The sequence below is a fragment of the Prunus avium genome, chromosome 3 (assembly GCF_965620075.1).
Source record: "Prunus avium chromosome 3, drPruAviu1.hap1.1, whole genome shotgun sequence".
Classification (NCBI taxonomy): domain Eukaryota; kingdom Viridiplantae; phylum Streptophyta; class Magnoliopsida; order Rosales; family Rosaceae; genus Prunus; species Prunus avium.
In genome coordinates this window covers 8,088,683-8,112,585 of record NC_142286.1, presented here as the reverse complement: position 1 = coordinate 8,112,585, position 23,903 = coordinate 8,088,683, and the positions used below count along the sequence as shown (strand labels likewise).

Here is a 23,903-nt window from a genome sequence, read left to right as displayed (position 1 = left end):
TTATTCTGTGAAAAAAGAACAAATCTTGACTTTTCTCCGCAGCTATTACTTGACCCGCCCATGGTATCCTTTTTCTCTCTTTCATTGTAATAAATTCCTAATATATCCATGACAGAGAGAGAAAGAGAGCATCCCTTATAAAAAGATGCCATAGCAAGATATCCCATATGCATAACTCCAGCTTTTTCATTATCAATGGCGAAGCTCCTTGCAATAGCAGCCACTGCATTACTTGTCATCCTATTGCTTGAGCTTGGGTTGGCTTACTCTTCATCTGAACTACACGAACCATTGCGAATAAAAGGTGAGGTTAATTCTCTTATACCTTGCTCTTAACCCAAATGATGTGGTAGCATTTCGTTTCTTTATATTTGAACCTCGTTTATTTATAATCAATAAGCGACTGTGATGTTAATTATGCGTCACATATGGAACTTTGATGCATGTCCATAACCATAACCAATGAGACAAGTAATGCCTCAAATGACTCCATAAGCAATCATTCCAGAGAAGTTGTCAAAAATTTTGTACAATCTCATTATACTTTTTTGAGTACTCAAAATTAATACCTTCTTGTATGTAACGGTGTTCATTCAATTTGTTTTGAGTTAACCAGTCACTTATATTCAATGTGTACAGAGATTAAGGAAGGAAATGCAGCAGTTGACACCTGTACGGGCTGTGAGGAAAGTACTATCCATTTCCATAAACGGCCATCAGATAGGATTTTGAGGTTCAGGGGTCGTCAACTTTCACCACAAGAAGGCAAGGACCTTGACAAACCAAGGCAACCTCCAACACCTCCTAAAGCACCTTCTAGCGGACGTCCCTAGTGTCACAATCGATCATGTCTTGTTTAATATTCATTTACTAATTAACAGTGAATTACATTCAGATATTATGTATATTCAATTCTATAATGACAACATTATAAAATTGACGTATAATTCCTACCTTTGTAATACGAATAGTCTCGATGAAACCCTCATTTTTTCAATTTTTTAAATCCTAAAATTGGTTAAATGATATACAAAGACCGTTAAACCCCAAGAATTCGGCATTGAAACAAATTTGAAACATATCACAAACGGACGCTAATACAAAGGTGTCCTTCAAATAAGAATTTATTTAAATAGCCTGAATCTTCCTAGAGTAAAACCCTTGTGGGATTCAGGGTATATGCATCTGTTTGCTTTTTGTTTGAGTTCTTGTTTATTTGCTATCTGTCTCCATTATTATTTTCTCTTGTAGTACCTTATCCTTCCAGTCTACCATTTTCTTTATAGGCATCCAGGAAGGTTCTGTGCCAGTATGCTCAATCAGAAACATAAGGCAACAATTGTGAAAATGAATGTAAAGCTTTATATTTGGGAAAATTCATAAAACGAATTACACATGAATTACAACTTTGACACAAGAAAATTATGTGCTTCAGAAAAAGGAAAAAAAACAAACAAAGTGAAGAACTGATTTATCTTTTATTCTAAATCCGAGAATAACATTCTTCTTCCCGCATTAGATGGTGTGCTTGACTGACTCCTTGAGCTATCATATCCTGAATGTGTTAGATTGGTGTCACTTATCACATCCTACAAATAAGACCAAAAACATAAAATCAAAATAAATGTTAAGAAAAATATTAGATGAAGGCAAAACACAACAAAAACCAATAGTATTATGATGCTTCCTGTGGAAGAATGATCCGTGCAGTTAATTCAAGCGCAGTGCAAGTTTTATGTTATGCAACTCACTTGTCTTGTGGAAATCGCGCCTTGTTTTTCTGAGAACACTTGGCTGCCGCCAAACATGAGCCGATTCATGCTATCTTGACCAAATTCTCTTAATCTATTAAGCTCCGGTAGAAGAACCTTCCCGAGATCTGGTCTGTCTTTTCGCCTCATTTCAGCACACTGCAAAGAAAGCTTGGCAAACTTCAAGGCTTCCTCAATAGGCCAGTCAGAAACAGCAGGGTCAAGCACCTCAGCAAAAGCCCCTGTGTCAATAGCTTCCTCAACAAGATGAGTTAAACCCATTGGTGGTTTGGCAGTTATTATTTGTAGAAGCAGGACCCCAAGTGAATAGACATCAGATTTTACTCCAAGCATTCCTGTTTGCTGATACTCTGGGTCGATATAACAGAATGTTCCGGCTGTTGATGTCATGTGATACTGAGTGACAGAATTGGCAACCGATGCAGGGACAAGCCTGGCCAAACCTACATCACTGATCTTGCTCACATAGTTATGGTCTAGCAAAATGTTTCCGGGTTTTAGGTCACGGTGGACAAGGGGTTCTGGCTTGGTCTGATGAAGGAACAAAAGCCCTGTCGCAATTTCTGCAGCAATTCTGAACCTTAACTGCCAAGGAATAACTGGGGTGTTACCTCGCCGGAAGAGACAGTCTTCTAAGCTCCCATTAGCCATGTACTCATAGACCAGACAACCAAATTCTGGACATGCTCCAAGAAGGAGAACCATGTTTGGATGTCTTATGCAACTCAATACTTCAACCTGCATAATAATTATGAGTTATCATAAAAATTGTTTAGAGAGACAAAAGTGCACAAGCGTGGAGAGAGAAATATTAGTACTCCTTGCTTGAACTGAAGAGAGTGGTATTTAGAAGATACTAGTTAAAAGTTTGATTATGTGCAGAGCCACAAACCTCTTTCTTGAACTGCTCCTCTCCATGAGCTGCATCAGGGCGTAGAACTTTTATTGCCACTGGTGTGTGGTCGAGCTCACCTCTATATACAGGCCCATAGCCTCCTTCCCCAATCTTATAACCTGCTGAGAAATCATTTGTTGCTGTTTCAATCTCCTCAATTGTGTATTTCCTGTACCTGAGGTCATATGCGTTTGATTCTAGCACTGTCTTCCTGTGTTCAGCTTCTCTAAGGGCTTTCAGTTCTACATTTCTCCTTTTTTGTGTTTCCAATTCAGCAATCCTTTGAGCTGCTTCTGCTGCCTCCATGGCAGCCCTATACTTTGCTTTCTCCTTCCCAACAAGTGACAATGCAGCTTCCTCAACTATTCGTCCCTCTTCTAATCTCAGTTCTTCTTCCAATTTCCATCGGTTGACTTCCTTTGCCTGTGATGATGATGTCAATAAAATTTGAAAATATATACATATTTCAACAAATAATTGTTCTCACTACTCATAATTCAGTTTACCTAAAATTGAAACTTTGGAGATGATACCAATACTTTTGTATAGTCTATGCTCAAAAAAAATTTCAGATCAATACCTTATGTTTTTCTGTGACTCCCTCCTTGCAGGCTGTATTGTACATATCCCTTGTGTGCTTGAGCTCTAGCCTGAGCCTCCTCATCTCGGCGTCCACATCATCCTGTTATTTTCAGGCAACAGTATAAATACTCTGACCTATTTCTGCATATGTATGTATGCTATAGTAATAAATCTGTGTCTTTATGCACAATGGCATGAAAACCAATCAAATGGAACTGATTTGTGATTTGAGATATATGAGTTATTGAAAGAACATCTAAACTGGCTCCTGGGTCAAAGAATTTGGGGTATATATCAGCTTCTGATGACAAGCTTATAGTAGACATGCTCCAAAGCTTGTAGGTTGGTAGTGCTTCAAGTTTACTACACTGGGAAATTGTCTTACCGCGTTCTGTGACGATGACCACGAGTTTCCACTTTCAAATGAGCATGATGAGAAATCATGTTGCGGTGATGAGAAATCATGATGCGGTGATGAGAAATTACGAAGTGGCGATGAGAAATCATGTTGCGGAGAGCTCATGTCGACAAACTTGGTTCCAGAGTAAGATGCCGAAGAGGTGGAGCTTCTGCTGTCCAAATCGGAGTTGATTGAAAAACGAGAGGTCATTCCCGATGACATGCTGTCATAGAATGAAGGAAACATGTGATCCCTGCCTGGCGTTCCGCTGCTCACATAAGATATATCACTGTCCGGTGGAAGCTCATATGATTTGTTCAGTGCAGAGTTTCCTCTGCTGAAAGGTGACCTGTATCATTTTTATTTGGTTAGTCCTCTTATCAATTGTGACTAAACATCCTATTTTCTAGAATTACTTATATTTGTTGAACATATATATCTAGAATTTTAGAACCCTTAATGGAAACTTCATCTAGGCAGCCTAACAATCCAATGAGGAATAATGGTTAAAATAGGAGATTGAAAAAAGATTACTGGAAACACTCCAGAGTTTGTAGTCTAAAAACATTGATGGTTGTTAGCATCACTTCCATGATTAATTGTTTTTAACATCACTACCTAAACATCTATAAAATCTCCACTCCTAAGTAATCAATGTATCAGAGCTTACATGATTTCGTTTTCGTTTGGATGCCTACGGGCTGAAAACTGTGTCCTTTCTGGTGCTGTGTAAATCAAAGAAACTTGAGTAAGTAGGGACAAAAATTAAGCATTCTTATGAGGTGGGAAATAACACTGCATGACGCTAGAATAAGAGAAACAAACCTCTGGGTTTCTGATTGCTCATCATCATTTGTGGATAAGATTCAGAAGCTTTGCTGGAGTGATGCTCTATTTCATGAGGTGGTGGTGAGGCTCTTTCGGGTACTGAACCGGTAGCGGATCGCACAATTGAGATTTTTCCCCGGCCAATGACATACACCGTGCAAAAGTCGGGTGCCTTTTTCGACACGGTGGTTGGAACGTCCGTGGTCATGAACCTTTTGTGAAACAAGATTGATGTTTAGGACTGCTAAGGTTAGATTAGAATATATGCCTAACAAAAATCTCAAACATATAAGAAATATTTATTATTGTGATTAATCATACCTGAAAAGACCATTCTTTGATGGTGTGCCAAGCACCAAAATCTCAATTAAATTAGTGGTAACATAGTTGACGAGGGCTTTAGATATATCAGTGTCCTCAATTATGATCTCATAGCATTTTATCTGCACATGAAAGATGAAATCATAAGGAGATGAATTCTGGTGTGGAACAAAATTAATGATGTATAAATTAATTAAGAAGCATGCATGCATTTACTCACAGCCTTTTTGGTGCAATAGCAGCGGAATGGAAGAAACAATTCTTTGGCTTGAGCATCAGCTTGGCTCTGGTACACCTTTCCGGCCTCCTCTGCTACACGATTATGTGAGTAAAACAGGGGAAATTAGATAAGAAACAGATAATAGAGAGAGAGAGAGAGAGAGAGAGAGAGAGAGAGAGATTGAATTACTATGATGATGGTGGTGAGATGCAGTTTCTTTGACATGGAGCAATGTGAGATTTTGGCCCCTGCTGAGAAGATTATCAACAGTCCATTTGATAGCATGCTGACTTCCTTTGTCCTTGTCTACTGCCACAGCCACAGACTCTTCCTTCTTCCCAGGTTTCCCTCTAAGTCCCATTTCTCTTTCTCTTTCTCTTTCAATGAATGAATTAAGCAATTGATCTCAAAATTTTCTCCAACAAAGTACTCTAACCAGTAGCCAATGCCAATTACAATAGAATGATATGTCTGAGAATTCACTGAGATTCTAAGCCACAATAAAAGAAACCTGAATATATATTTTTCTTGAAAAGCTTATCTTTGATACATACAATACAACTGGAAATGCCTTGGCACAAATCTGTGCTACAGGTACTTCGATTATTATAGAGGAACTTGGGCAGAGTTTGTTGGCTCTGTTAACAACAGAGAAGAAGACAGTTAGTTTGTTCTGTTAACTTAAGAGTGCCGAATTCCTTTTATTAACCATCTTCTCTTGCCTCTATATTAAGCTAATCTGACTGATGAAGTCTGAATCTCGAATTTAGAGCCTTCTTCCAAAATTAGCTAACTTGCAGGCCCTTTTAGCTATGTAGGCCATAAAGCACAAAATCTAGGAGTTGATAGCTTCAAGTTTCAACGGTTATTTGTTAATTTGAGGCACTTCCATGTTCTCGTTTTCTTGACGCAAAGCCTAGCTAACAAATTTGATCACACGGCTTTTGACTTAAAAAAAAATTAAAAATTAACAATTTGATCACACGGCCCAACAAAAAGGTGTGTTGAACATTTACCTAACTAGAATATTGCATTCTTTTTTTCTATTTTTGGTACAATCGTTATGAAATACAATCTAACCATACACGCAACGCAACAATGCCAACATGGTGTGTTTTGAACCCACCAAATTTTATGGCATGTGTACAAAATTATTTACACCCTAAAAGATCAGCAAGAAAGCCAATGCAAAAGCCGCCATTTAGTGGCGGAGTAAGAAATTTATCACATTGAGAATGTGATAATTAAAAGCTCTCCACCTCAGCCAGGTGTGCCTCACAGCCTCAGCCTTTTCTTTGCACCTCAGAGCTATTTCATCAAATTCCTTAAGGTTAAGATTGAATGTTGGGGTCAAGATTAGTGGAAGAAAAGAAAAAGATATTGGGTTCGTCTCACCCCCATTGATCACATACTGCCGTTGCAACTACCTGCACAGAAGCTAGATAGATTGCTGATCTTCTAGTTGCCCCAATTGGTGGGTCGTTGGCATGAGTAAGTTTTTGGTGTGATCATAAGTTCATCACATCGTCAACAATCGACTCATGTTATAACACGTTCGGTGACAGCTATGAGTTCCTCCTCATCAAGAGGGATTTATATGTAACTCCATATAATCCATGCATAACGATAAACCTCTTAACCAAAGCTGAGTTATAATTGATGAGGACTTTCCAACAGCGATAATGAAAAGTTCAGCAACGATGAAGATGGGATTGGTTTTTCAAACTCATATTCAAGGGCTTGATTTTGGTTTGTAGCTAGTGAAGGTGGCTGCATTTCAAAAGTCAAGAGGAGTGAATTGCTTTTGTGAAAAACACCACTGCCAAATAGATAGTTTGTTTGATGACCATTTTATTTTTAGTTTTTATTTTTATTTTTTATTTTTTTGTGCTAGATAGTATAGAGGAAAATGAGAGTGAGAATGGGAGCGAGGATGAGATTGAGAGAGAGGATGAAAGGGGTGGATAGGAGGGAGGAGCAACAAAAGTGAAAATAAAAACTTGAAAGTGATAACAATTTCAAATCGATTTCTGTTTTTAGTTTTTGTTTTCACTTTTGTTACTCCTCCTTCTCATCATTCCCTCTCATTTTCCCTCTCAAACCCATCTCCACAACTCCACTTTCATTCTCACTTCCATTCTCCCTCTTTTTTCTCTATACAAAAAATGAAAAATGAAAACTAAAAACTAAATTGAAATGATTATCAAACAAATTAACTTGACCTCTCTTGTCTTATCCATAAAAAGGAAAACTAGACCGACCTCTCTTTCCTTGTAATTGTCCTGCTCAACATTTAGACTTATAGGGGTGTATTCAATTAGGATTCTAGAGTGTTTAAAAATATTTTAAAAATTCGGGTGTATTCAATTTGGATTTATACAAACTTTTAAAAAGTCTATAACAATTTGGGTGTATTCAATCTAGACTTGTTTGAACTTTTAAAATGTTCATCTAAATGTGGGTGTATTCAATTAGGACTTGGAAAAAGTCCAAATAAATTTACCTATATTTAAAAGGAGATAGATTTGGAAGGATTTAATTAAGTGTTGGAGTTTGGAGAATTTGTGGGTTTTAGGTATAAATAATAAAGGCCAACATAAATTCAACCTCCACCCCAAAGATTTCATACGACATGTTTTTTTTTTCTCTCCGCGTTAGAAAATTTTCCATCGTATGGCAAACAATGCACTAAGCCATGCACTGGCCTTGGGTGGTTACAAGCGTCTTGTATTAAGCAAAGCTCCTCAATTAGTGATTTCTTCAAGTCAACCAGTTGGAGTTGCTGGACGGAAAGCTTGGCTAGATATTTCTCGATCTCCAATACCTTCCCCTGGAGATCATCTTGGGGTGAAGCCAACGTCAAGGCGGCGGAAGGTTGAGATATATTTCCATCACCAGTGGCGGATCCAGGAATTTTTTAGGGAAGGGGCAAATTTAAAAGGCTAAAAGCTCCATAAAATTATTTAGACAATATCAAATAACCTTGAATTTAAACAATACTAATATCATTCATAATTTATAGAAAGAATAAAATTACAAACAAATCTTCGATGAACTCACTTTTAATATCTAAAGTGGGAGAGAATATCTCCTATTCTCAAATATCTATAGAGATCTCATCAACTTGCTTTTAATTTGTTTTGCTATGTTTGGAGTTTCTTCAATCTAAAGTGACAATATTTTGAAAGACGAAGTATGGAGGGTAGGCGTTTTTGATCCCTTAAAGTGAGGCATAAGCTTTGAGACATTGAGGTGTAAACCTTTTCAACTTGAATTATTTTAAAAAGGAATATATAAAAAAGATATGTTACTCATCTATTTAACACCAAAACATGAAGATGACATGACTATTAAAAAGAAAAAATAGATATGACATTTTTTAAAATAAAAAATTTAGAAAAGAGATGGCCTATTAATAAGTATTATATATGTTATGAAGTGGGCATGAGAAACTATACCTGTTCAATTAATAGTGAATTCCAAATTGCACCTCCTCAGACTCAGACTTTAAGGAATTTTGTGCCTTTGTGGGTCCGCCACTGTCCATCACCCATAACACTACCAGATGATAGGGCCCTTGCTTTTTGGACAAAGAGTTGTTTTTTTTAATTGAATTTTTGGACGAAGAGTTTGCTGCTCATGAACAAAATCAAAGGGAAATTTCCAACTCGTGGAAATTTCAAAGGGAAATTCATTGTTGTGGACGCAAGTAGAGGAAGAATTTGGAGAAAAAAAAAAAAGGGATGGTCAACTAGCGGCTAGGTCAAGATAGTTTAAAGAAAATAGTGTTGGGAAGAAAGAGTGATAAAAGAAAACAGTATTGGGAAGTCTATGCAAATATATCTGAATCTATAACAAAAGTTCATACAAAAGTATGAAAATCTATAATAAAAGCCTATACAAGTTTATTAAAAATCCGGGTAAAACCTATAGGAGTTATACAATTCCAGGAAATCTGTCACTTAAAAAAAAAATTTCAAAATCGTATACAATCCTAATTGAATACACCCCCTTAAATTGTATGAAAAGTTTAAATAAAGAGACTTCCCCAGGAAGACATCTATATTATCAATGGCAAAGTGTGAGAGCTCTCGTTTTGTTGTTCGGCGATTTGCTCGGATTTTGGGAAGAGCAGCTCAACCTCCACCACCCCCTTCAAAACCAACAGATAGCCGATTTGTGAATTTACCTCACAGCAGAGGTAGGGACTTTGATCATCCAAGAAAAAAACCCACTCCAGCACCTAGAGCACCTAAGGGCGGACATCCCTAGTATGAGAATACCATGTTTTAGCAACATCTATACTTTTAATAAAAGGATAGGATTCTTCTTGTCAATCTCAACGATAATATAATAAATAAAAACTTCAAATATGCTCTTTATTCTCCTTTCTGATTCAAATCTTACTTTCTGATTGGTTCCTACTTCCACACTCATTTTTATTTTCCAACCAATTCATTCATTAGGCATGTCTCACTTCCTTTCTTTACACATTCAACAAATTGTAATGAATCAGAGAGATGGGTAGTACTCTTGGTGTTAAATTCGGCCTTATGGACTTTAAATGGGCGGGTCGTTGGCCAGGCTTGAGTTTAAAGCTCTTACCCAAGTATGGCCTACTAAAATATTTAGTCAGGCCAGCCAGGCTATCTAGTTGTCGGTCAAATGATGATCCCTACTATAGTCTATGCTTAATCACTAAATTTAATTGCAAATTAACTAATCAAAGATTAATTGACTCCTAATCCCATGACCATTTTATAATTGATCAATGCTTTCCAACAGGGACAATGACAAGTTCAACAATGGAGGTGGATTTGGATTTCCAATCTCGCAAGCAAGGATTTTTTTTATATTTTATTTTTTGACTAGTTTGCTTTCGCTTTCGTTTTTGTTTCTTTTTTACCCTTAAAAGTCAAGGGTGATTTGATTTGTCAAAACAGCTGTGTGAATGTACCACATCTTAACTTGACCTCTCTTTCCTAGCAATTGCCCTTGTCAACATAGCCTTCAATGTCTGCAAACACTAAATAAGAGACTTAAAGAAGTCATCCCATGCATAACTCAAGCTTTCTTCATTAACAATGGCAAAGCTCCTTCTGGTATCAGCCTCTGCACTAGTCCTTGTCATCCTATTGCTTGAGCTTAGGTTGGCTTACTCTTCAGCCGAACCACAAGGGCCAATAAAGGGTAAGGTTTTTAACTTTACACATTGCTCTTGCTGATATATATATTTTTCATCATTCAATTGATAGCAATAATGCAGCTGCTAACACCTGTAGCTGTTCAGAAAGCAAGGCCAACTTTGATAAGCAGCGATCAGCTCGGATTTTAGGAATGGCAGCTCCACGTCTACGACCCCTTCGGATATTAACAAATGCAGGCAGGGACCGTGATCATCCAAGAAAACCCAGTCAAGCACCTCCTAAAGCACCACCTGGTGGACATCCCTAGTACGAGGATCGGGTCTTGTCTAAAGATTCGTAGTGACAGTAGGACATCATTGGATTTTGCAGTGACAACATAGACAAAACAGAGCAAAACTCTGACCTGTGTATAAATTGCAATGTTTCATTCTTGATTTCCTGCGCATATATGTATGAAACTGTTTGTTTCCCAAGAATAAGTTAACAGTTGGTGTGAACTGCCTGCCACCTTCATGAATACATAAATTGAGAACCAGTTAAAGTGATACTTCAATGGCAATCCTCTATTTTGTGGCAATTTACCTCGATTGCACCTGCTTCTTCTTCGATGCATCTGTTGAAAAAAATTGTTTTAGAAATTGAACTGAAGGAAAAAAGAAAGAAATCTACTTAGTAAAATTCTGATATAGTGATGCACCGACACCGAACTTGAGAACGAACGAATTTTTATTCATCAAAATCTCCAAAATAGTAAATAAAACATAAACATGGGGAGAGCTGATTGGCCAAAAAAATTAGAATACCTAGTTTCTCTCTCAAAAAAATGAGAAACTTTCTACATTATAACTTGTTATGTGAGAGATTTGAGGAAGGAAAAAGCTGATGCTTCTTGGTGCCCTGGTTTCAGGTTCATGATCTGTATATATTCAATGAACAGAAGCCGATATTGATTGCTGATTGTACAACCTAGTTACCCCACTTCTGAGCTGCCGGCTTCTTCTCCTCTACTTGACAACTGTAAATCCTTCGGCATGCCCTTACTTTGTATTTACATCCGTTGTTCTTGCTTGCTCAGAGCCACTGGATTCAGAAGGCAAGTCCTTCTTTCCTTCATTTCCATAGTGAATTTTTATAATTGCACTGTCATTTTCTATGTCATCTGAATGTGAATGGTTTTCCTGCTTACTTTCGGTTACAGGATCCTTATCATGCTGGACAGATTTAATTATGAAGCTGAGCAATATCTGCCTTGCAAGCTCAAAGGATCCTTGTTGTGTGGCGAATTGGTTAAATTTTTGTTTCTTTTATCTTTTGGCCTTATGAATTTTTATTGTTGTTTTTATTTTTTTTGAATTTGTTTGATTAGTTTATTGCTTATGTGGAGTCCACATATGCATGAAATAGCCCACGTGTACAAAACTACTCAAACACCATTTCCACGTCATCAAATTTAACAGAGTTTTGGATTGAGTTGACGGCATTGGGTAAAGTGGGTCACCAAACCATGATCAATGGGGTCAGTGGGCCACTTTAAGTTTGAGGGGGCAATGTGAGATTTGACCGTAGTTTCAGGGGGCATTGGTGTAATTAAGCCTTACAATAATTGAGTGGGTGATGTGGCAAGTGAAGCCTACCTCCACATAGATAAAAACATAATTAAATCTATAAATAAAATAAATTAAAATAAATCAGAAAAATTACATTAAAAAAATTAGAATTAAATATTCTAATAATTAAAAATCCTACCCGGCTGCCCCAATCCTTCCACCCAAAAAATCCTTCACGAACAACTCCACCATCACCATCGGATTCGTAATCACCACCACCTTCCTCTTGCACTTGTCAAACACTGCGAAACTGTTCGGCCTCACGTGTGCCACATAAAACCTAATCAAATTAAAAAATTAAATTTAAAATGTCAAATTAAAATGTAAATGAATTATTTTGGACAAACTACAAAAGACACCCCCCCTTCAAAGAAAATTATAGGGTCATTTTTAATTTCATACTCATTTTTTAGGACATTTAGAGCATCTCCAGTGGGTCATTTTTAAGTTCATACTCATTTTGGGGACATTTAGAGCATCTCCAGTAGTATGAGATTGGGGCTTGCATTTGCCACATTAGCATTTAACAGATTCATTAACAGTTTGCGTAACGATGGGGGCAATTTGTAGGTTTTCTATGACTTTGAGTATGAACTTGTAAATATCCCCAAAAATGATCCCTAAATTTTGGGGAATCTTTTTTAGTTTGTCCAATTAGTTTTTATTTGATTTTCGTGTACCAAGGGAGGGCGGTGTTGGAGGCGAGCTCGATGTCGTAGATGTGGAGGCTGGAGAAGGAGATGAAGATGAGGATTTGGATATGCTGAGGGCTTCAAAGAAGAAGAAGTAGGTGATGATGACGAGGGGGAGGGAGAGGAAGAGGCAACCAGCTTCAATGGGGACGAGCATGAAGTAAGGGTGGGTTCTGGGTGGGAGGATTGGGGAGGCTGGGTAGGGTTTTTTTAATTATTAGAATATTTAGTTCTATTTTTTAAAAGTAATTTTTCTTATTTATTTTAATTTATTTTAATTATGTTATTATCTATGTGGAGGTGGACTCAACTTGCCACGTCACCCACTCAATTGGTATAATGATCTATGTGTATGAAATTACAAAAACATCTCTTTCATGTCATAAATGTTAACAGACTTTTGGATGGAGTTGACGGTAGAGGTAACGTGAAACATCAAACCTTGATTAAGGGAGAAAGTGGGTCGTTTGAAATTTGAGGGGACAAACTGAACTTTGATTGTGTTGTAAAGTCGGTGGAGACCAAACAGTCATAAAGTTAGTAAAGACCAAGCCCACATAATTTAATAGTCAAAAGGGCAATAATTATGTTGGGGTAAATTCTTGAAGATGCTTTCACAGGAGGCCATTCTAATTGCCTATAAATAGGCTTCTCCCTCAGTTGTAAATGAAACAACCAACTTCAGAGAGAAATTTAAGAAAGAGTGAGTAAGAATCCTGAGAGTGTGAGAGCTCTATCAGTAAAGAAAGTTCTATCAGTGTAAAACCACAAGAACTAAATACAATTCTACTCCCAATATTCAGTGGTAATTCCCATACTTTGATTTTTTTATTTTATAACACGTTATCAGCACGACAGTCTCTCCACCTTTAAATTTCCTCAGCTCAACACTATGTGGTTATTTCTCTTTCTCCTCTCCGTCATATGTCTCTTCTCACTTTACTACTACGACGACGTGCAAACTTTCATTTTTGTGCTCTCACAATTTTTGTGTTGTTTCATCCATGTTTGTTTAATTTATTTCTTTGTAATATAATTTGGAATGGCGCGGTTTTATTCCCCATTCTGTTATTTTATGGTGGTGTAATTTTCATTACCCATCGCGTTGTAACACAAGTTATCATAATAAAATGATGGTGTGATCTTAAAACCCATCTATTATATCTTGAATAGTGGTGCAGTTATATTGCCCACAAAATATAATATGTACTTCCTATATTTTTAGTGGTGGTCTTATCCCCACATTTACTATGGACGGTTTTCACCTCTTATATTTTTAGTGGTGGTTTTATCCCCACGCTTATTTTATTTACTGTATGGTGTAGGTTTATTACCCATACGGCAGTATTTATTTAAAGTGTAGTGCGGGTTTATCGTTCACACAACTGCCTTTATTTCCTTTTATTTAAAAGTATGGAGCAGGATTAGTGCCCATACCAGCACGTTTACTTTACCGCACATTTACTTTTATTTAAAGTATGGTGCGGGATTAACGTCCATACAGCAAGCAATTTACTTTGTGAATTTACTTTACCGCACATTTACTTTTATTTAAAGTATGGTGCGGGATTAACATCCATACAGCAAGCAATTTACTTTATGAATTTACTTTATCGCACATTCAATTTCATTTAAAGTATGGTGCGGGTTTATCGTCCATACCAGCAAATTTATAGCACTTTATTTTTGTAATCAATCAAAATGAGGGCTTGGAGTTCCTCAAACAATTACAAGGCCTGAAGTTCCTATTAATAAATGGCTTAATGTCCCAGATCCCGAGCCTGAAATTTTGGATAAAATATACATGATAACTTTGGCCTGAAGTTCAAAAATATATTAAACCTGAAGATTATTGCGAATTCTAATGCATCTCATTTTTCTTTTGAAGATGGCAAATTTGGCAAAATTGGAATTCGCTGCCCTAGACATTTCTGGGGACAACTACCTATCATGGGTCCTGGATGCCAAGATCCATCTGCGTGCTAATGACCTTGGAAAAGCAATTGAAGATGGAAGTGATGCATCACCTGAGGAAAATGCGAAGGCCATTCCTTCGCCGCCACATTCATGAAGCGCTGAAAAGCGAATATGTGGTGGTTGATGAACCATTGGTCCTGTGGAAAGCTTTATGCGAGAGATATAATCATCAGAAAACGGTGACTCTCCCAAGAGCTAGATACGAGTGGACACACTTGAGATTTCAAGATTTCAAGACAGTGTCTGAATACAACTCAGCCATGCACAGGATCACCTCCCTTATGAAATTATGTGGTGAGAATATCTCTGAGGAAGATATGCTCGAAAAAACTCTGAGTACATTCCATGCCTCAAATGTGCTTCTGCAGCAGCAATATAGGCATAGTGCACTACTAGAAATATGGCTACTACTCACTGATGTAATAGATACAAATTCATAAAAGTGCCATGTGAATTATTTTGGAAACCAATTCTACCATAGTGCCTATTAAAAGTATTTGGAATAGACATTGGTGTGTAATGTAAAAAAATGATTTTCATTATTTTCTGTTAATATTTGGGACTTTTTATCAGTCCCAACTTGTCAAAGGAAGCTGCAGCCCATTCGGCTCCACTCACAAATAACCCAAAGAAGCTTGGCTGGCTCCCTTTATTATGATATTAGCGGCTTGGCTTGACCTCCTTTTCAAATACTTGGTTAAATCGCTCATTTCTCACTCTCTCTGCTTTTACAAACCCTAGAAGTACAAAATTTCCTCAAAATTAAAAATCTTCTCTTCTATGTTCTCTCTGTTCTCACCGAAATTTTGGAAAGGAGGAGTTCTTAGCATTCTGTGGAAGCACCAAATTCGCGAAAGCTTCCCCTTTCTCATCTCTCGACGAAGCTGTGAACCCGGAGGTTGATGTCGATGCTTGGATCCAAGCATTCTCTGCTCATCCTCAGATCGGACACTCGTCTTATTCTTCTCACTCCACCTCTGCTCAGTTTAGTTTCTTAACATTATCTTCTTATTTATTTCTTTATTTGTGAGTAATTCACAAATTTTTAATTTAAATATTGAATGAACAAATAAATACTCCTAATCATGTTCTTCCACACATCTCCATAACCTCAGGTGGAACGGCTTCCGAATCGGCAGTGAAGAAGGTCTACCTTCTCTACTTTGCTGAGACCAAGTCGATCGCTTAGAAAGTCACGACTCAATCTGATGACTTTGAGCTCTGTAGCCTCACATGGAGGTGAGCTGTCATTAGGCATTTGCCATGGAAAAATTTACTTTTCATTATAAATGCATAAGTTGTATTGTTTCTGCATTGCTCTTGTATTCAATTTTTGTAAATTTTGTTTCTTTTCGGAAATTTGATAATGGGTTTCCCAAAATATTCATATCCAATGCTCATGGCAATTGAGGACACCATGCAACCTTTCTGCCCTCGTTTAGTTCCCCATCAATGATTTTTAAGCAGTTCTCTGTGATCTATGCATTGCTCATATTGTCATCTCCTCATTCACGCCCGTCCTTCCCTTTTTTCCCATTATGATTTTTGATATCTGCATGTGTATTTATTCTAAAGCTGTATATTGCATCTCTCTAGTTGTAGAATTCATCTATAAGCAAATCCGATTTAAGTAGTTCATTTGTTTTCATTTATTTAAAACTTGAAAAAAAACTTCTTATCTGATTGTTGGTTGCTCATTGTTTTGAAGTTACATGTATCAAGGACTATACACAACACTTAGTTTTTTAATCTATTACATAAAGATTTTTTTTAGATGTCACATCCCAGGTGCTTGATTTAGGAAAAATTAAGGCTCATTTGATATTTAATTTCCCGCATAATGGATGTTGGTGCTTGTTAATATTTTTCATTGCCTTCTTGCTTCGTTCTGTTTGTTGATGGATGATATATCCAAAAGCAGGCAGCATTAAAGTATTCTAGCCATTTGTGTGATATATGCGAGATGAGTTCGAATCAAGGTAATGATTTATGACTCTTCTGATGCAATGCATTGAAATGTTAAGGAAAAGCCTAGGTAGTGTTTGAGGAAAAGTCTAAAAGAAAAAAAATAATTGAAATGTTAAGGGTCAGAGAGGTAGTTTGCGAAAGCTGGATGTGATTTGAGTTAATGCCTGAACATATTTTTCTTTTTCTTTTTTTTTTTAGAGTTGGTTTCAGATGTATCTTAATCATTGTTCATTTATGAAAAATTGGGCATGGTTTGCTGACTCCCTTTTTCCTAAAAATTTCTGGTGGTGCATAGATCTTTTTGCTAAGGTTAGGTTGATGATCTAGTGGTGACAGATTTTCTGGTGTAGCTTGGAACAATTCAGACTTTTGGGTGAGCGATAGTTGTTTTTGTAAAGTTGGGTCAACACTGGTTGTAGTGTATGTTGTGGTTGGCTTATCTACTGGTTTTTATTTTGTTGAAGTGTATAGAAATCTTTCAGTGAAGGGGTACGCAGAAATGGTTGGATTCTTCTTATTACTTGCATATTTATTATATTGGTTTTTGAATTTCATTTTAGATATGTCCAAGTTTCTTTTAAACATAGTTTCTTGAAAATCCAATCTAAGTTGTATGAAATATTTGGTGAAATATCAAGCCAACTTAAATTTTAGATTTCTGCAACATATGAAACTATTATTAATAGTTTGAAACACTTTTTGAACTTGGAATTTAATAAAAAGAATTACACCAATTAGTTCCACATGTCTTCTTTTGAGCTGATGTTGTGTTGGATTTCCTGATTGCTTCTATTTTTGTATCAATTGTTTGGTTTTGAAGCATGTTGTAAATTTAAGTTCTATTATTTCTTGGTTTTGTTCAGCCTCAATGTTTATTTCAGAACTAGCATCAAGGTTTCAAAATTTTGTTTTCTGTTGTTTGTATGCTCTTTTAATTTCCTTGATCTTACACTTGAGTTTTGGGGTGTGACAATGGTTACTTATGAGTTAGTTAGATTTGGGTCTATCGTAGGTGGAAATGATTTATTAATTTTGATTTATGTGAGTACTTTTTCCTTTCAGGTTTGTTTGATATTGGGGGTCTTGTTTATTCATTGGTGAAAAGATGAGGGGAGCTGTGATGGTGGCCATTGCTGCTACAATTGGTAGCATTCTACAAGGATGGGATAATGCTACAATCACAGGTACTTATCAGCTGCCAAATTATATATCAGTTTGTTCTAAAGTTTAAAGTTAGAGATGTTTGAACTAAAATTTCAAGCGGCCTCCATTTTCTACTGATATAAGCATTTTGGGCAGGCTGATTTTAGTAAACGAATTGAAGAAACATAGAAGATTTGGAGCTGGGGTGTCATGGGTTGATGTGCTTGGGATGGGATAGTAACTTAGCAAAGAGGGGTATGAAATGAAGAGAGGTACAGACCATGCGAGGAGCACTTGAGGAGCAAACGGTGCAAAATGAAGAATAGAGGAAGAAAAATGAGCAACCTGAAATGGAGATGCTGAGACTTGGTGAGGAGCAAATATACTGGACTATTTCATCCAAAATTCTTTTATTTATTTATTATTATTATAAATTATTAAATAGAAATCAATATTGAACGTGCACTAATTTCAAATTAGTGCACTTTTTTTTAAAAACTAATATTTGTGAATGGGGACTGATGGCTTTAACTGTATTATATAAATAATTTTATTAATGAGTTAATGATACATTGAGGACTGATACCCAACGTGAATAGTACAAGATGGCTCACTGATGTGATTGATGCGTCCCTATTTTAAAAGAAACCATTCCAATATCAGTAGGCAAACTTGAAGCCATTCAACATGGCTTGGCTTAATTGAATGGCTTGTATCTTAAAAATGTATTTCTTTAAGGGAAAATAGGGAAGGACTGACTCACTAAATGGTGCCCTATAACCAATAGCAACCCCAAACTAGGACACTGATACAACAATGGTGGCTGCATAGTCTCTATTGCTAGTGGAGACAAATAATTGTCTCAAAAATCAACTTAGGGGACAAATCATAATCAGTAGGTAGTGTGAGTTTTTTTAGTAGTGGTGGCTTCACGAAGTACTCAGAACTTGTATCTTGCCTCTTGTTAGTTGAGCAGAACAACGAGCTTTTATTGAAGAATCACCAATCTCGCCCAACGGGCTCAGCACCATTTCCTGAAACAAATGCTGCATCTCGGGAAGTGAATGCCACCTCATCTCGTGGCAGTGTCCACAAACGTGGGTGAGGAGGCAAGCGTGGCCGATGGCAAGGGAGTAGAAAAGATCGTGGTGCTCATCCATATGGCTTGGGGCCAAGGAACAATCCATCCACGAATAGCAAAAATGCATCCAGAAATAAGGGAAAAGCACAAACAAGCCATGTGCCCAGAAATGATGAAAGCACTTGTTACAGATGTGGTGCAAAGGGACATTGGTCGCGTACATGCCGTACGCCGAAGCACTTGGCGGATCTTTATCAAGCTTCACTTAAAAATAGGAAAGTGGAGACAAATTATGTTGTACCAGATCCGCCAGCCATAGACGGCTCATCGGAAATATCACATCAGTTAGACAAGACGCATCTAAATGTTTCCGATTTTGTAGCCGAAAGGGGGAATGAAGTTTGTTTGTACCGTATCTGACCCTCCACTCGTACAACGACACGTGGATCTTAGAAACTCGCCCAAGTACCCAAGGCCTCGGACAATCGGCATCGGCCACCGATGGCATTGTCTCAAAGCTGCGAACAGCCATTACAGGCCCAGCTCGTCTACAATCGGCATCCCTTACCGATTGTAGAGAATCAACCTCGAAGTATCCGCCCAAAGTATCTAAAGACTCGTGTCAACCTCAGAGGGCCCTCCCACGAGTCCCACATCGAAAATGAGTACTAAGAGCATACAAAATGCCCTCTATAAATAGGCCCCTCCACTACAATACAGGGGTAAGACTTTTAAGCTTGACTTCTATACTTTTATATGGTCAACAACAAGAGCTCTTAAAAACAATCTTACTTGAGCATCGGAGGGTCTTAGGCTGGTTCCACACCGGTTCCATAGACCTCACGAACCTCAAACTCTCTTCTATTCAGGATCTGCATCCAAGGACAAGAAGGATCTGCATCTTTCACTCAATCGATCTGCTAGATCGTCCTCATCACTTGTAAGTTGCACTCATCTCTATCTGTTCAGATTTAGCGCCAACAAAGTTTATGGGTCCGAATTGGATTAGATTCCTTCATGTAACATTTATATTATCTGAAGCACTGTTTTTTCTTCCTGTCTTCATTTCAATCCAATAAAAGTGGCAATGTTTGAATGATTGTTTATTGATTCAACTTATTTTATTTATTTGAAGGCATGGATATAAATTATGGATGCCCCCAAAACACGAGCTCTAGTAAAGATATTTGTCTTGCAGATAGTGCGACTACTCATACAATCCTTCGAGATCGAAAGTATTTCTCAAACTTGATGCTTACAAAAGCAAAGGTAACAACCATATCAGGTCCTGCAGATCTGATTGAAGGCTCAGGAATAGCCCAAGTTATGTTACCAAATGGAACAATACTGTCCATTCAAGATGCCTTGTATTCATCTAACTCTAGAAGGAATCTGTTGAGTTTCAAAGATATACGTTTGAATGGCTACCATGTTGAAACAAAGAATGAGGAAAACATGGAATATCTTTGCATTACTTTCATTGATACCCAGAAGCGTATACTAGAGAAGCTTCGTGCGCTCTCATCAGGATTGTACTATACAATCATACGGACAATTGAGGCACATAGTGTCATGGACCAGAAGTCCATTGACTCAAATACTTTTAAGCTTTGGCATGACCAGTTGGGTCATCCTGGATCCACCATGATGCGTAGGATCATCACCAACTCTAAGGGACATCCCTTATTAACAAAACACATTATGGTATCAAGTGGCAGCTTTTGCCAAGTTTGTTCACAAGGGAAGTTGGTGATCAGACCATCACAACCGAAAGTTGATGTTGAGTCCCCATCATTTTTGCAGAGAATCCAAGGGGACATTTGTGGACCTATTCATCCTCCCTGTGGACCATTTCAGTACTTTATGGTCTTGGTGGATGCATCTACCCGATGGTCACATGTTTGCCTTTTGTCCACTCGGAATATGGCATTTGCTAGGCTCTTGGCTCAGATAATTAAATTGCGAGCCCAATTCCCAGATTATCCCATTAAGTCTATTAGACTCGATAATGCTGGTGAATTTACATTTCAAACTTTTGATGATTACTGCATGTCGCTAGGCATTGACATTGAACATCCTATTCCCCATGTTCATACTCAAAATGGCTTGGCAGAAGCTTTGATTAAGCGTCTTCAATTAATAGCACGCACATTGCTAATGAAAACAAAGTTGCCAGTTTCTGCTTGGGGATATGCCATTTTACATGCAGCGTCATTGGTGCGATTGAGGCCCGTCGCCAACAATCAATATTCTCCAATACAACTTGTGTTGGGAAATCAACCAAACATTTCGCATTTAAGAGTTTTTGGTTGTGCGGTGTATGTGCCTATTGCACCACCGCAACGTACTAAGATGGGCCCTCAACGCAGATTGGGAATATATGTTGGCTTTGATTCACCATCTATCATCAGATATCTGGAACCCCCGACGAGTGATATCTTTAGGGCACAATTTGCGGATTGTCATTTTGATGAGATAATTTTCCCACTATTAGGGGAGAAAAATATGTCCCTAAAGAACAAGGCAAACTCGTTCCTGAAGAACGACGTGAATTATCGTAGGATGTACCCACTTTGTGTCATCTCGATCCTCGTACCGCTCAATGCGAAAACGAAGTGAGAAGGATCGTTCACCTCCAAAGTATTGCAAATCAGATGCCAGATGCATTTAATGATGCAACAAAGGTAACGAAATCACATATCCCAGCTGCAAATGCACCTGCAAGGATTGATATTCACAATGGACAAAGCAATGCGCCAGCAAATGGCTCATCTGTTGCACGCCTGAAGCGTGGCAGACCACTAGGCTCAAAGGACTCAGTTCCTCGAAAGAGGAAGTTGATGGCCAAAATGAATCCAAATGAAATAAATGGAGAACCCACAATTCATGGTTCAAATCCCTCTCAAGAAGGACAGGTACTTCCTGAAAAGGAAAATGTCCTTGATGAGACATGTGCTCCTGAAATGGCAGTTGTACCTGAAAGTCAAGAAATCTCCATAAATTATACATCCACTAATGAATTATGGAACAGAGATGAGATAATCATCGATAATATATTTGCATTCTTAGTGGCTACTGAGATCATAAAAGATGATGATATTGAGCCTTGCTCCATTGATGAATGCACACAGAGACAGGATTGGCCTAATTGGAAAGATGCAATCCAGGCAAAATTAGACTCTTTGGAAAAAAGGAGTGTTTTTGGACCCATTGTTCCAACTCCACCCAATGTAAACCTTGTAGGTTACAAGTGGGTATTTACAAGAAAACGCAATGAGAAAAATGAGATCGCGAGGTATAAAGCACGACTTGTTGCGCAAGGTTTTTCACAAAGGCCTGGAATTGATTATGTGGAAACATACTCTCCAATAATGGACGCAATTACGTTCCGTTACTTGATAAGCTTAGCGGTTTCTGAAAAACTTGAAATGAGACTTATGGATGTCATTACCACATACCTGTATGGAGAGTTGGATACAGACATATACATGAAAGTCCTAGAAGGACTTAAGCTGCCTGAAGTAGCCAGGAATAAACCAAGGGCCATGTTCTCAATCAAATTGAGAAGATCATTATATGGGTTAAAACAATCTGGGCGAATGTGGAATAATCGTCTCAGCAAATATTTACTGGAAGGATATACAAATGATCCTATTTGCCCATGTGTGTTTATTAAGAAATCAGAGTCTGGATTTGCGATAGTGGCAGTATATGTCGATGACATGAATCTAATTGGAACTCCTGAAGAACTCTAAAAGACTACTGACTATCTCAAACGCGAGTTTGAGATGAAAGACCTTGGAAAGACAAAATATTGTCTTGGCTTACAGATTGAGCACAGTACTTATGGAATTTTGGTGCATCAATCAAATTATACTGAAAAAGTATTAAAGCGGTTTGGCATGGATAAAGCCCATCCACTTAGCACTCCAATGGTCGTCCGGTCGCTTGACACTAAGAAAGATCCATATCATCCAAAAAGGGATGATGAAATGGTCCTTGGTCCAGAAGTACCATATCTTAGTGCAATAGGTGCTTTAATGTACTTAGCACAATGTACCAGACCTGACATAGCATTTTCGATAAATTTGTTAGCAAGATACAGCTCTGCTCCAACAAGCCGACATTGGACCGGCATTAAACACATTCTACGATATCTTCGTGGAACGACAGACATGGGCTTATTCTATTCCAGTGAATTGACCAATGCCCCAAGTATTGTTGGGTATGCTGATGCAGGATATCTCTCTGATCCACATCAAGGATGCTCACAAACTGGGTATGTGTTTACATGTGGAGGAACTGCAATCTCATGGCGCTCAACAAAGCAAACGTTGGTAGCCACATCTTCCAATCACTCAGAAATACTTGCCCTCCATGAAGCCAGTCGTGAATGCGTTTGGTTAAGGTCAATGATTCATCACATCCGAAGCACCTGTGCCTTGCCCTTAACAACGGACACTCCAACCGTCCTGAATGAGGACAATGCAACTTGTATTGCTCAAATCACAGGAGGGTACATCAAGGGTGACCGGACCAAGCACATATCACCCAAGTTTTTCTACATGCATGAGCTTTAGAAGAGTCAAGAAATCAAAGTCAGACAAATCCGTTCAAGCGATAACTTGGCAGATCTCTTCACCAAGTCTTTACCCAAGTGCACATTCCAGAAGCTAGTGCATGGCATCGGATTGCGACAACTCTGCAAGCAATCAAATTAGAGCATGCAAAATCAGGGGGAGCATTCAAGAGTCCTCTAACACTGGACATAAGCGCGTTGTACTCTTTTTCCTTCGACTAGGGTTTTTCCCACTGGGTTTTTCCTAGCAAGGTTTTAACAAGGCAACATGAGCGCACTTCACATTACCTTAATGTCCTAAATGATGTTGTACTCTTTTTCCTTCGCTTAGGTTTTTTCCCACTGGATTTTCCCAGCAAGGTTTTAATGAGGCAACCAATTAAGGGACTAGTGGTCTCCAAGGGGGAGTGTTGTAAAGTCGGTGGAGACCAAACAGTCATAAAGTTAGTAAAGACCAAGCCCACATAATGTAATAGTCAAAAGGGCAATAATTATGTTGGGGTAAATTCTTGAAGATGCTTTCACGGGAGGCCATTCTAATTGCCTATAAATAGGCTTCTCCCTCAGTTGTAAATGAAACAACCAACTTCAGAGAGAAATTTAAGAAAGAGTGAGTAAGAATCCTGAGAGTGTGAGAGCTCTATCAGTAAAGAAAGTTCTGTCAATGTAAAACCACAAGAACTAAATACAA

The 23,903-nt window shown here is 37.9% G+C and overlaps 1 protein-coding gene, 2 long non-coding RNA genes and 2 pseudogenes across 5 annotated transcripts; 4 read left to right on the top strand and 1 right to left on the bottom strand.

The window, feature by feature from the left end:
• Nucleotides 1–1,374: 1,374 nt before the first annotated feature.
• Nucleotides 1,375–5,817, bottom strand: LOC110767453 (U-box domain-containing protein 52-like). Its single transcript, XM_021970998.2, has 10 exons — nucleotides 5,208–5,817; nucleotides 5,019–5,110; nucleotides 4,799–4,920; nucleotides 4,475–4,689; nucleotides 4,320–4,374; nucleotides 3,635–3,998; nucleotides 3,248–3,349; nucleotides 2,665–3,090; nucleotides 1,752–2,510; nucleotides 1,375–1,589 (listed from the first exon to the last, which is right to left on the bottom strand). Exons 1-10 carry the CDS (start codon nucleotides 5,377–5,379, stop codon nucleotides 1,479–1,481), a joined length of 2,418 nt encoding a protein of 805 aa, XP_021826690.2. The 5' UTR covers nucleotides 5,380–5,817; the 3' UTR covers nucleotides 1,375–1,478.
• A 4,136-nt stretch (nucleotides 5,818–9,953) lies between these two features.
• On the top strand, nucleotides 9,954–10,690 carry LOC110767461 (uncharacterized). Its single transcript, XR_002528326.2, has 2 exons — nucleotides 9,954–10,208; nucleotides 10,309–10,690. It is a non-coding gene; the product is annotated as an uncharacterized LOC110767461 (long non-coding RNA).
• A 3,662-nt stretch (nucleotides 10,691–14,352) lies between these two features.
• Nucleotides 14,353–19,053, top strand: LOC148295547 (uncharacterized; annotated as a pseudogene).
• On the top strand, nucleotides 14,828–18,030 carry LOC148295548 (uncharacterized). 3 transcript variants are annotated; one of them, XR_015834364.1, is made up of 5 exons: nucleotides 14,828–15,425; nucleotides 15,557–15,680; nucleotides 16,705–16,782; nucleotides 17,472–17,593; nucleotides 17,709–18,030. It is a non-coding gene; the product is annotated as an uncharacterized LOC148295548 (long non-coding RNA). The 3 variants fall into 3 exon arrangements; XR_015834365.1 differs by lacking the exon at nucleotides 16,705–16,782 and having other exon boundaries at nucleotides 14,831–15,425; nucleotides 17,709–18,028; XR_015834366.1 differs by lacking the exon at nucleotides 16,705–16,782 and having other exon boundaries at nucleotides 14,832–15,425; nucleotides 17,515–17,593; nucleotides 17,709–18,028.
• Nucleotides 19,054–22,565: 3,512 nt separating the features above from the next.
• On the top strand, nucleotides 22,566–23,213 carry LOC148295546 (secreted RxLR effector protein 161 pseudogene; annotated as a pseudogene).
• Nucleotides 23,214–23,903: the final 690 nt, after the last annotated feature.

What these genes read in the sequence shown, in the direction of transcription:
- LOC110767453 (XM_021970998.2), bottom strand. Translation starts at nt 5,379, where the DNA reads ATGGGACTTAGAGGGAAACCTGGGAAGAAGGAAGAGTCTGTGGCTGTG. An exon ending in ATCTCACCACCATCATCATA is followed by an intron (nt 5,111 to 5,207) that starts GTAATTCAATCT and finishes ATAATCGTGTAG; the next exon opens with CAGAGGAGGCCGGAAAGGTG. An exon ending in GAGTCACAGAAAAACATAAG is followed by an intron (nt 3,091 to 3,247) that starts GTATTGATCTGA and finishes TCATCATCACAG; the next exon opens with GCAAAGGAAGTCAACCGATG.